At 40.9% G+C, this 11,847-nt stretch overlaps 1 protein-coding gene across 2 annotated transcripts in view; it reads left to right on the forward strand.

The window, feature by feature from the left end:
* Nucleotides 1-10,917, forward strand: part of PARG (poly(ADP-ribose) glycohydrolase) — a 116,523-nt gene extending 105,606 nt beyond the window's left edge. For both annotated transcript variants that reach the window (XM_040242842.1, XM_040242841.1), the window contains exons 17-18: nucleotides 8,970-9,098; nucleotides 9,776-10,917. In XM_040242842.1, the coding sequence (XP_040098776.1) occupies nucleotides 8,970-9,098; nucleotides 9,776-9,930 (284 nt within the window). In that variant the 3' untranslated portion in view covers nucleotides 9,931-10,917. The remainder of the gene's footprint in view (nucleotides 1-8,969; nucleotides 9,099-9,775) is intronic.
* The last annotated feature ends 930 nt before the right edge of the window (nucleotides 10,918-11,847 follow it).

An 11,847-nucleotide genomic window follows, 5' to 3' on the forward strand; every position in this document is an offset into this window, starting at 1 on the left:
TCATCTGCCCATTTAGCTTTTAGTCAGTAGATTTGGTTTTCATTGGCTTGTAATAACTCTTCGTATATTCAGAAATATTAATTATCTGTCATCCAACTTAGCAACTGAATAACATAGGTTACAGGTATTTTTCTCTTTTTTCATTTATTTCAGCCTGTTGAGTTGTGATCAGCCTATTATCCTATGGAGTTAATTTTTATGTGTTTACATTTTTGTGGCATGCTTAAAAAAATTTCCTCTATTCCTTATTCTAAAGACTTTCACAGACATTTTCTTCATATTCAAAAATAAAAACCACATTATTAGTTTCAGTGTTTTGAATGTCTGTAGAAGAAAGAATTTCTGGGTTTTATTTTATGAAATTCTTTATCATCCTGAATTTGTTTGAGGAAACCTGTTTTTCACTCTGGACTTATTGATCTTATGACAGACACTTTTTTCTGTTTTTCTCTTCAGTAAAATAAATGAGTAGACTCACAGCATCAATCCAGAAGCCAGGTCTGCCACAAGCCTTGGTCATTTGTGATGGACAATTTGGGAAGCTTTATAAATGTGTTCATTTTGTTTCTTTTCTTTATGGTGTAAAAAAGCCTTTCAGACTGCAGCTTTGCTTGCTCTGGTGACTGCTGAGGGTAGTATTCCAAGATTTTCATTGTGTAATTTATTTTCACAGTTATTAAAAATTTCTGTTGTGAGCATGTATTTTTTTTCCAGTTTTATTCAAAAGTAATTGACATACAGAACTATAAAGTTTAAGATGTCCAACATAATGATTTGACTTACATCATGAAATTAGCATCAAGTAGGTTTCGTGAATATCCATCATTTTATATAGATGCAACATTAAAGAAGTAGAAAAAATTTTTTCCTTGTGATGAGAATTCTCAGGATTTATACTCCCTTGCAGCTTTCATTTATAATGTACAGCAGTGTTAATTATCTTTATCATGTTGTACATTACATTCGTAGTACTTACTTATCTTGTAATTGGAAGTCTGTACTTTTGGCTACCTTCATTTAATCCCCTCTCCCCCTACCTCCTACCTTTGGTAGCCAGAAGTCTGATCATATTTTCCTATGCATTTAAGTACGATTGACGTACAGAACTGTTAGTTCTTGGCGCACGGCAGTGGTTCTGTGTTTCTGTACATTTCAGAACAGTCTCCATGACAAGCCTGGCCGTCTTCCGTCACCGCGCGAAGACCTTACAGAATGACCGCCTGTACTCCCTGCACACCCACACCCGTGACTCCCTCCCACCTCACTCCCGGGCAGCCACCTGTTTGTTCTCTGTATTTGTGGCTGTTTCTGTTTGATGACGTTCGTCCGTATGTTTTGTTTTAGGTGAAACCGCACAGTATGTGTCTTTGGTTTATTTCGCTCAGGATGATACACCCTAGGTCCGTCCATGTTGTTGCGTAGCGCAGGCTTTCATTGTTTTTTGTGGCCAAGTAGTAGTTCATTGTATATATACACGTCTTCATCCAGTCATCTATGGATGGCACTTGGGTTGCCTCCATATTTGTAAATAATGTCACAGTGAACGCAGGGATACACGCGTCTTTCAAGTTACATTCAAGCTGTCTGGAGAGAGTGGAATGGTTATTATCAGACTTCAGAGATACCACGGAGTTAATGGATTTGGAAAATGGCTCTGGGAGCTTTTTTTTTAACTCTGGGAGTTGCTGATAATCAGCCAGGTTTAACAAATACTACATTCTCTCCTTCCGTGTTGCATAGTCACCCTTCAATCTGTAGCCTCATTTTTAAGATGAGGAAACCAAGTTTTTATGCAGAGGCTAATACTGCCTAAAGAAACACAGCTAACATTCAGAACCAGCATTCATATTTGGCCTATTTTCCTCAAAAACCAGTGCTGTGGTTGTGGTTGTTATTAGACAACATGTTGAAAGCGTTCTGTGTTGTACTAAGTGCTTTCCTTAGATGTATGAGTTCATAGCAGCCTACTAGGTATGAGGTATTTTTGTCTTTGTGACGTAACTGAGGCAAGGAGGTAATAGCCTCAGGTCACGAGGATGGCAAGTGGCAGGACGAGGATTCAAACCAGGATCAACGCCCGAGAGTTCGGTGTCTGTGCGTTTAAATGTCATCTTTATTGGCCACAGACTCTGTATCTAGATTGAGATTTGGAGATTGCCACTGTAGAGATGGTGGCTGAATTCTTGACGTGAGTACAATTAAGGCACCGAAGACTGAGGCTTTCATAATATCCACTGGAGGATTGGGCGTGGTTGGTAGGGTCACGTGGTGCCAAGATTAGCGACAGCAGCCAGGGCGTCCCTGGCGGTCCAGTGGCTAAGAATCCACCTTGCAGTGTAGGGGACACAGCTCAATCCCTGGTCCAGGAAGGTCCCACGGCCACAGGGCAACTGAGCCTGTGCACCATGACCACTGAGCCTGGGAGCCACAGGTACTGAAGTCCAAGCACTCTGGAGCCCGTGCTCTGCACCCAGAAAAGCCAGCTCAGTCAGAAACCTGTGGGCCACAACTGTAGCCCCCGCTTGCCCCAACCAGAGAAAGCCCACATGCAGCAGCAAAGACCCAGCACAGCCAAAAATAAATAATACTTTAATATATATATATTTAAAATAAAAACAGTAGCCAGAGCACAAGACCAATTAGAAAATAAGAGTTGGCTGTTTGAGCTTTCATGGTAATCAAGACATGAGCTCACAAAACAACTTGGGTTTCATGAGAAGGACATGAGTAACACTTTCAAATCTATACTATTTTAGCTTCCTGCCAGTATGTATTTAAATAATATAAGTAAACAATTTGAGGAGATTCTTCTAACAGACATATGGTCAGTTGGCTTGGAGCATAGCAGGCTGGCATGGTATGGCAGCTTTCCAACCCAGTGGGTGAGGAAGAGCCCTGGCTTGGGCCACCCACTTCAGATTCAGCTCCACCACTTTCTGGCTCCGTGACCTTAGGTTACTTAATCTTTTGATGCCCTTATTTCCTGATTTTCAAAATGGAGATAATGCTAATATTTATTCAGCTTTTATAAGGATTGAGTTAATCTTTGTGAATCTTAAGCTTATCCTTGAAAAGCTGCTGGAACATTCAGCACACTATAGTATAGAGCTCAGTGTTAGCAGTTGTTACTAATGTTACCTGTTGATGGCCTCAGACCATACCTGTGTATAGGTGTCCATGATTTTACTCATTGTTTTGTCTGGTTCATTTGTTGTAAGATGACACTATGACTTGCTTTTTGATATTAGTGTAGTGTGTGTGAGTTGCTCAGTCATGTCCAACTCTTTGTGACCCCATGGAATGCAACCCGCCAGGGTCCCTGTCCATGGAATTCTCCAGGCAAGAATGCTGGAGTGAGTTGCCATTTCCTCCTCCAGGGAATCTTCCTGACCCAGGGATCAAACCTGGGTCTTCTGCATTGCAGGTGGACTCTTTACCATCGGAACTACCAGGGAAGCCTTTTTTGATTATTTATACTTATTTGAAAATTTTATTGCTTAAGATTGATGCCAAAAAGAAAATTAAAACCAAACTCCCTGCAGGTTAATTTAAGTGATTATTTTGGCACCTAGTTGTGCTTCAATTAGGAATTTGATGCTTTTGCATCATTCTTGGAATCAGTCCCCACATCCTGTTAGATCTGTGATTTATTCTCATCTAACTTGTGATGCAGGAGAGTTCACTTAAATGGTGAGACATAATCGTCTAGATGCACAAAGACCTTGGGGATATAGTGAGGTCTCAAGACAGTTTTGTTTAAAATGGTCTTTTGTTAGTGATTACTGATGGATTTAAGGTCAAGGTTGTTATATTTCTGAAAATTTACTCTGTGTATTTATAGTCTAATATCCAGTGCAAGAAGAAAAGCTGTAATAGAGGTTGTGGAATTCCATACTCTAAAAGAGTCTTTAGGGATGATCTGATTTGACTTCCTCTTTGCATAGATGGGGAAAATGCAGGCAAGAGAGTTAAGTGACTTGGCCAGAGTCCTAGAGCTCAGATACCCGGCAGAAAGGTGAGGCCTGAGCTCAGGTCTTCAGTCTCCGGTCCCAGCTTGTCTGCCGCATGCTTTTGTTATCATGTGCTCCAAACAGAAACGGATGGGAATTAAGAATGTAATGTAAATTCATTCTCTTATTAGGAGTCAGCCTCTTTTTTGGTAGATCTGTGAAACTTAACTCTGTGAGCCTATCCAGAGAGACAGAATGGCCTGTGAAGCATTAAAAAAAAACAACTCTATAGGGAGAAATAAATAAATAAATAAACACTATAGGGAGACACATTTTAAATGTTCTTATTAATATTTTATTTTCATAAGTGACAAGCGCCCAGTGAGCTAGTGTTTCTGTGTGTGAGGGGAAAACAAGACTAGAAGGACTTTCTTTGGGTCATTCTCTCCTCTTAATAGGAAATACAGATAAATTTCATTCAAACCAAAAGATAAGAAATACCTCTTGGTAGAAGATTACAGCACATTGGTTTCCATTTTTATATGTAGTTTAGGTTAATTACGAACCTTTTAAAATTGAGTGTACTGAAGCTTTAATGTTTGCGTAAGTTGGTTGAGCAGTTTTAATTAAAATGTATCTGTATTTTGGGATCAGTTACTCCAAGATTAATGAGGCCTAGTCATGGTGCCTCAATAAATATTAGTTTGGAAATTAGGAAATACTTTTGTATTCAGAATCTTGTATGTATTATAACATCAGATTCTTTCTCAAATCTGGGGATACTCAGCCGTATCAAATATACTAGTTCAATTTTTTGAAGTTTTTATTTTGGTTTGATCTCCTTGCAGTCCAAGGGACTCTCAAGAGTCTTCTCCAACACCACAGTTCAAAAGCATCAATTCTTTGGCCTTCAGCTTGCTTTATGGTCCACCTCTCACATCCAAACATGACCACTGGAGAAGCCAAAGCTATGACTAGACAGACTTTGTCAGTAAAGTAGCATCTCTGCTTTTTAATATGCTGTCTAGCTTCGTCATAGCTTTTCTTCCAAGGAGCAAGTGTCTTAATTTCATGGCTGCAGTGATTTTGAGGCCCAAGAAAACAGTCTGTCACTGTTTCCACTGTTTCCCCATCTACTTGCCATGAAATGATGGGACCAGATGCCATGATCTTAGTTTTCTGATTGTTGAGTTTTAAGCCAACTTTTTCACTCTGCTCTTTCACTTTCATCAAGAGGCTCTTTAGTTCTTCTTTGCTTTCTGCCATAAGGGTGGTGTCATCTGCATATCTGAGGTTATTGATGTTTCTCCTGGCAATCTTGATTCCAGTTGGTGCTTCATCCAGTCTGGCATTTCTCATGATATACTCTGCATATAAGTTAAATAAGCGGGATAACAATATACAGCTTTGACGTACTCCTTTCCCAATTTGGAACCAGTCTGTTGTTCCATGTCTGGTTCTAATTGTTGCTTCTTGACGTGCATACAGATTTCTCAGGAGGCAGGTAAGGTGGTCTGATATTCCCATCTCTTTAAGAATTTTCCACAATTTGTTGTGATCCACACAAAGGCTTTGGCATAGTCAGTGAAGAAGCAGCAGATGTTTTTCTGGAACTCTCTTGCTTTTTCTATGATCCAACAGATGTTGGCAACTTGATCTCTGATTCCTCTGCCTTTTCTAAATCCAGCTTGAACATCTGGGTTATCGGTTCCCATACTGTTGAAGCTTAGCTTGGAGAATTTTGAGTATTACCTTGCTAGCGTGTGAGATGAGTCAGTTATGCAGTAGTTTGAGCATTCTTTGGCGTAGCCTTTCTTTGGAATTGGAATGAAAACGGACCTTTCCCAGTCCTATGGCCACTGCTGAGTTCTCCAAATTTGCTGGCATGTTGAGTGCAACACTTTAATAGCATCATCTTTCAGAATTTGAAATTCCAGCTCAGCTGGAATTCCATCACCTCCATTAGCTTTGTTCGTAGTAATGCTTCCTAAGGCCCACTTGACTTTGAACTCCAGGATGTCTGGCTCTAGGTGAGTGACCACACCATCCTGGTCATCTGGGTCATGAAGATCTTTTTTGTATGGTTCTTCTGTGTACTCTTGCCACCTCTTCTCAATAACCTCTGCTTCTGTTAGGTCCATACCATTTCTGTCTTTCATTGTGCCCATCTTTGCATGAAATGTTCCCTTGGTAACTCTAATCTTCTTGAAGAGATCTCTAGTCTTTCCCATTCTGTTGTTTTCCTCCATTTCTTCGCATAGGTCACGTAGGAGGGTTTTCTTATCTCTCCTTGCTATTCTTTGGAGCTCTGCACTCAGATGCTTATATCTTTCCTTTTCTCCTCTGCCTTTTGCTTCTCTTCTCAGGTATTTGTCAGGGTTTCTCAGGCAACCAGTTTGCCTTTTTGCATTTCTTCTTCTTGGGGATAGTTTTGATCACCACCTCCTATACAATGTTACGAATCTCCATCCACAGTTCTTTAGGCACTCTGTCTGTCAGATCTAATACTTTGAATCTCTTTGTCACTCCCACTGTACAAGTGTAAGGGACTTGATTTAGGTCATACCTGGATGGTCTAGTGATTTTCCCTACTTCTTCAATTTAAGTCTGAATTTGGCAATAAGGGGTTCATAATCTGAGCCACAGTCAGCTCCCGGTCTTGTTTTTGCTGACTGTATAGAGCTTCTCTATCTTCAGCTGCAAAGCATGTCATCAGTCTGATTTCAGTATTGACCATCTGGTGATGTCCATGTGTGGAGTCATCTCTTGTGTTGTTGGAAGAGGGTGTTTGAGATGAGCAGTGCATTCTCTTGGCAGAACTCTGTTAGCCTTTGCCCTGCTTCCTTTTGTACTCCAAGGCCAGACTTGTCTGTTACTCTAGGTGTCTCTTGGCTTCCGACTTTTGCATTCCAGTCCCCTGTGATGAGAATAACACCTGTTTGAGGAATACAGCATTCGTTGCCCTTGTCTGCTCGTTCCTCATCATTAGGGTGGGGTTATGCATTCGGGATCAGAGTAGTGCACAGGTGACAGTATCTAGAGGCACTTGGTGGTCATCTGAGCCCACTGGTGATGTTAACTTCGGTCGCCATCTGATTTTCCCACTGTAGAGATATTTCCCCCCCTTGTAGTTAATAAGTAGTCTGTGGGAAGACGCTTCGAGTCAAAATCCCCCTTAGGGTTAGCATCCTTCATTGGTCTCTGCCTGATCCAGGCTTTACCACGATGAGTGCGAGAAAGGGCTATCTCGTTCCGATACTCCCTGCAGACTTACCGGTTAGTCTTTAGCTTCCTCATGTAAGCAAGAGCCCTTCTTCTCCATCTATTTATTATGTGTTATCATTGTGGACTCAGGAATGGATATTTTTTCAATGATTTGTAACTTACTACTAGACATAATATTTTGGTGCTTCCGTCGCCCAGATCTGGCTGATAGATGCTCCTTCAAACTGACTTCCATATCCTTAGGACAAGCACTCATCAATTCTTCCCCATCTGTTTTGGAGTACGTCTTCACTTCCTGGTATAATGAAACATTCTGGGTTTATCTTGTACCTATCCTGTCCCAACCATGGAATCAAGTATTCCTTGAGGAATCCAGCTCCTTTTCGGGGGAATGGTATTAGACCACTGTCTGGGCACTGGGTGTGCTGACTGCTACTGGGATGTCTTCTTTTTGGCCCTTTCAGCAGACAAAACTAAGAAATACTCCCACACACACACGGATGTTCATATTTAAAAGTCATGAGTACACACCCGTTTCTTGCATTTCAATTGGTAACCACAGAGTTACTTTTTTGTCTTTCCCATTCCATGTTTGAATGTCCCCTCTTCCATTCTGAGAACTATAACTCCCAGCAGCATCAACAAATCAACTCATTCATTCAGTCCTGAAATATGTTTTATTAATAGTCTCAGGACTGCCTCGCCTGCACCGCCACGGGGAGCACATCTGATGGAGAAAGTCTGGGGCTTGTTCGCGGTTCTCTCCTCCTTGTCCAAGACTGAGGGCCCATCAAACACTTGCTCATAAGTTACTTGGGCCAGTTCTTAACGTTTGTTCTTCCCTTGTCCTTTCCCTGTAGTGCTTTTCCTTTGAAATAAAATTAGGCTGTTTGTTTTCAGTTATAAGTTCCTCCTCATTCCCATTCTTACATTTTCTGTTTTGAAGATGTAGAATATTAACATGCTCTCAAAAATCAAAATTATATTTCTCTTCCATAGTGTTTTAATTTGATTCCCACCTCCCCTTTTATGAAGGAAAAGATATGTTACTAACAACAGGGCATTTATTGTACCTGTGTTCATTTTTGATATTTAAATTTTGTCTATTGAGATTAAGATTGTAAAGGAATTTAATTTTTGGAAATACACTCCAGGCTCAGCGATCTGTACCTCTGGTTCCTGGGGACAGGGCTTCTCCATGATTTTCCTATGCTAGCACACTGGAGTTAATGTCCAATGTCATCAGTAACATTCACTCCATGCTCTAGTGATTGGGTGGAGGTTGGAGTGCGGAAGGGACGGGGGTGTCTTCTGGAACCCATTTGGAGAATGCCTGCTTGCTGTAGAGTTCACAAAAGCAGAACCTCCCAAGTACATTGGCCGGGGAAAATCACAGACCTTTGATACAAAAAACCAGTGACTATGTAGCAAGATAAATCAAGCAAGCAAACACAGAAATTTTGGTTCCAGATTAATGTACGTGGGGGAAACCACCTTATCGCCTGAAGTGTGCTACTTCAGATGCACCTTCCTGTTTGCTTTCCCGCAGAGGTGCTTATGTGGGAATCCTGTGGCTTAATGAGACTCTCAGCAGCATGTCTGGAGAGTCACACAACCAGATGATGTATATTCATCCTCTGTTTGCCATTTCTAATAACATGTATATTAGGTTTATAAATCTTTAATCCAGGATATAGCTATGGCATGCCAGCTATAATTTAGCTGGCTGAAATAACTAAAGGTATCCTGATGGGAAGTGTCATAATATAGCTGTGTTTTTCCTCTGTGCTTCAGCCTTAATACAGATACTGGCAGCTGCCGTAGCTGAGCGAGACGTGGTTTATTTCACCTTTGGGGACTCAGAATTGATGAGAGACATTTACAGCATGCATGCATTCCTTACTGAAAGGAAACTGACTGTTGGTAAGTGGGGGATGGCTGGTGTCTAGATGGATCGTACACCATCCAGGAGGAGCACTGCTAACCCTGGATAGGTCCTAGCGGACAGGAACGAATGGAGATGTGACTTGGGGTGGGGTCGGGGACAAGGTCTCAGAGGGACAGCGCTTGCAGACCTGATTTTTCTGACAAAATTTCATCCTCAGTATTCAGTGAGTATGTCAGCTTATTAAATGAAGGCCAAGAAGTTGGAGTTAGTGTCCATTTTTACTTTTGTGTGTATGGAAAACTGAAGGAAGGGATGGTATTGAAAGGTACGTTAAAACCTAAGAGGCCTTACCCTGAGTCGCGTTTGCAGACAGGCCAGCACACGTTCCATCCACTGTGTTTCCGCTGGACCTGGAAGGCCTTCCTGTCGTGGGAGCTAAATGTTAAATCAAAGTCGCCGTGAACTCCGGACGCGTGGGTGATGAACCGTGCATAGCCTGCTGTGATTATGAACTGAGAGCTGGTTTCTTTAAGGCATTTAAAAGATTTTAGCTTTACATCAGGAAAGCCTTCCAGGCTTATGGACCTCATGCTCTATTTTCAAAAGCCAAATTCGAGCCTATGTTATTTAGGATAGAACTGGGGTGTTCTGTAGTCGATTTATCTATCTACATATCTTAATGTGCAAACTGGTTTGGCTTTCTGCTCTTCAGGAGAAGTATATAAGCTGCTGCTACGATATTACAATGAAGAATGCAGAAACTGCTCCACCCCTGGACCAGACATCAAGCTTTATCCGTTCATATACCATGCAGTCGAGTCTTGTACACAGACCACCAACCAGCCAGGACAAAGGACTGGGGCCTGAGGAGCCAAGTGACTAGAAGCTCCTTCCGCTTCTGTAGCAGGAAGGTGTAACACATGAACTGACATGATATACTTGTGTATAGAGTCCACATTTGCAGGCAAGGATGCAGTCGCTTCCACACATGCCCCTGTCGGTTGGTGCACCTACACCTCCTCCATCCCGACTTACATACACTGAGACACACTTTGTTTCTTTTTTTTTTTTTCTATTTCAGCCTTGATCCTTTAATTTTTCTTTCTTTTGCCCGTCAGACTTCTTGTGAGATTTCATCAGAGTTTGTGCTCGCCTGTCAGGTGTCTTTTTTGATGCCTAAATATTATACAAATCACCTCTGCAGCTAGCAGATGCCAAGGAAGGGGGTGAAACCCTAGGAGCTGTTTGACTGAGTCCTTGGGAGCCTCTCACCCCTACTCTTGTTACGATTGTGGTGGTAGAGGTTTTTTGATTTTTGAAATAAGAGTTGGGTTTGTTATAAAATACGGATCTCCTAGGTTAAGAGTTTTATATTTAAGAATACTTTCCAAAAAGTTATTTTGAGATATCACCTTTATTTGTAATGGTAATTTGTCTGTCCCTTTTCCCCTGATCAGTTTTTATTGACTGTTTTTGGAAATTGACCCAAATGAAAGGAAATATAAGAATAAAAGAGTTTCCCAAACGGTGTTTAAAAAACAAACAGATTCAAGAGACTTGAAGGACCTCGTTTCTTGGGATTTTTTTTTTTCTTTTTTTGAATTAGGATTATTGTTTGTTCCTTGGTGCTTGAGACATATTCATGTAACCAAAGTTTAGGAACTGGGAACTTCATGGTGATTTGTACATATTGAAGTTTCTCTGGTATTCAAAGGTTATGTAGTTAATAAATTTTCATTAACAAGTCATTTGTCAAACTCTTATATCATCTAATATATATATACATATGTGTTCTTTAAGTGTGTCTACATGCAAGCACATAAAATCTAAATAAAACTGGAATTGTGGAAATGATTAGATTTAGGCTTTATTAGGGGCTCTGTTTAAAATCTTTTATTTAAAATTGTGTCCATTTAAAACAGGCAATAAGCATAAATAATGTCTCTCAGAAGTTAAAAAGCCAGTGCCAGTTCTGTGCTAATTAAGAGCAGAGTTTAATTGCAAAAGCACTTATTATTTCTAAAGTAATTCTAAACCATACTATTGAAGTTCTAGCTTACAGTCAACTGTCAGGAAAATAGATGGTCCGACACCTGGTATTAATATTGGCAGGGTAAAAAGGGGCCTTGGCCAGCATCTGCAGCTCTTTTTATTTATATACAGATGTTAATGGAATTTGGCACTGAAGTGCCTGCAGACAGTCACTTGTCATTAACAAAGTTCTTTAAGATCTTTCATCATCTCTGAGTCCAAGATATCTGGCTTTTTTTTTTCCTACTAGTACTAAAATCCTTCCTGTTCTATGCTTTGGTTAAGCATTCATAGTATATTTCATTTCTTTTTATCTGTCTCCATATTCTTTCCCTCTTATCCAGCCCCAAGACTAAGTGAACAGTTCTTTAAAATGTTACATGAACAGTTTAGGAGGTTCATGTGGCAGAGATATCATTAAATCCAGGTAAGACAACCCCCCACCCCGAGCCTAATATTACAGCACACACACTCTAAGACTCGGCTCTTAATGCTGAACAGGTCGGTAACCAGGCCATCTGACTGCCTTTCTCCTCTTGAGGGGTTTTCGAGAATGAAACCTGCCTACTTCTTTGTCTCAGTACATTCTTGAATTGTGACTGTGTGATCAGATGGACTGTACAGAGAGAACTAATGTCCCTGTTCTTGAGGTGGAGAGGGAGGTGGAAAGAACTGATGACTTTGTTCCTAAAGTGTTAGTTGCTCAGGCGTGCCCGACTCTTTTTGACCCCGTGGACTGCAGCCCACCAGGCT

This window comes from Oryx dammah, unplaced genomic scaffold, assembly GCF_014754425.2.
Source record: "Oryx dammah isolate SB20612 unplaced genomic scaffold, SCBI_Odam_1.1 HiC_scaffold_6, whole genome shotgun sequence".
Classification (NCBI taxonomy): domain Eukaryota; kingdom Metazoa; phylum Chordata; class Mammalia; order Artiodactyla; family Bovidae; genus Oryx; species Oryx dammah.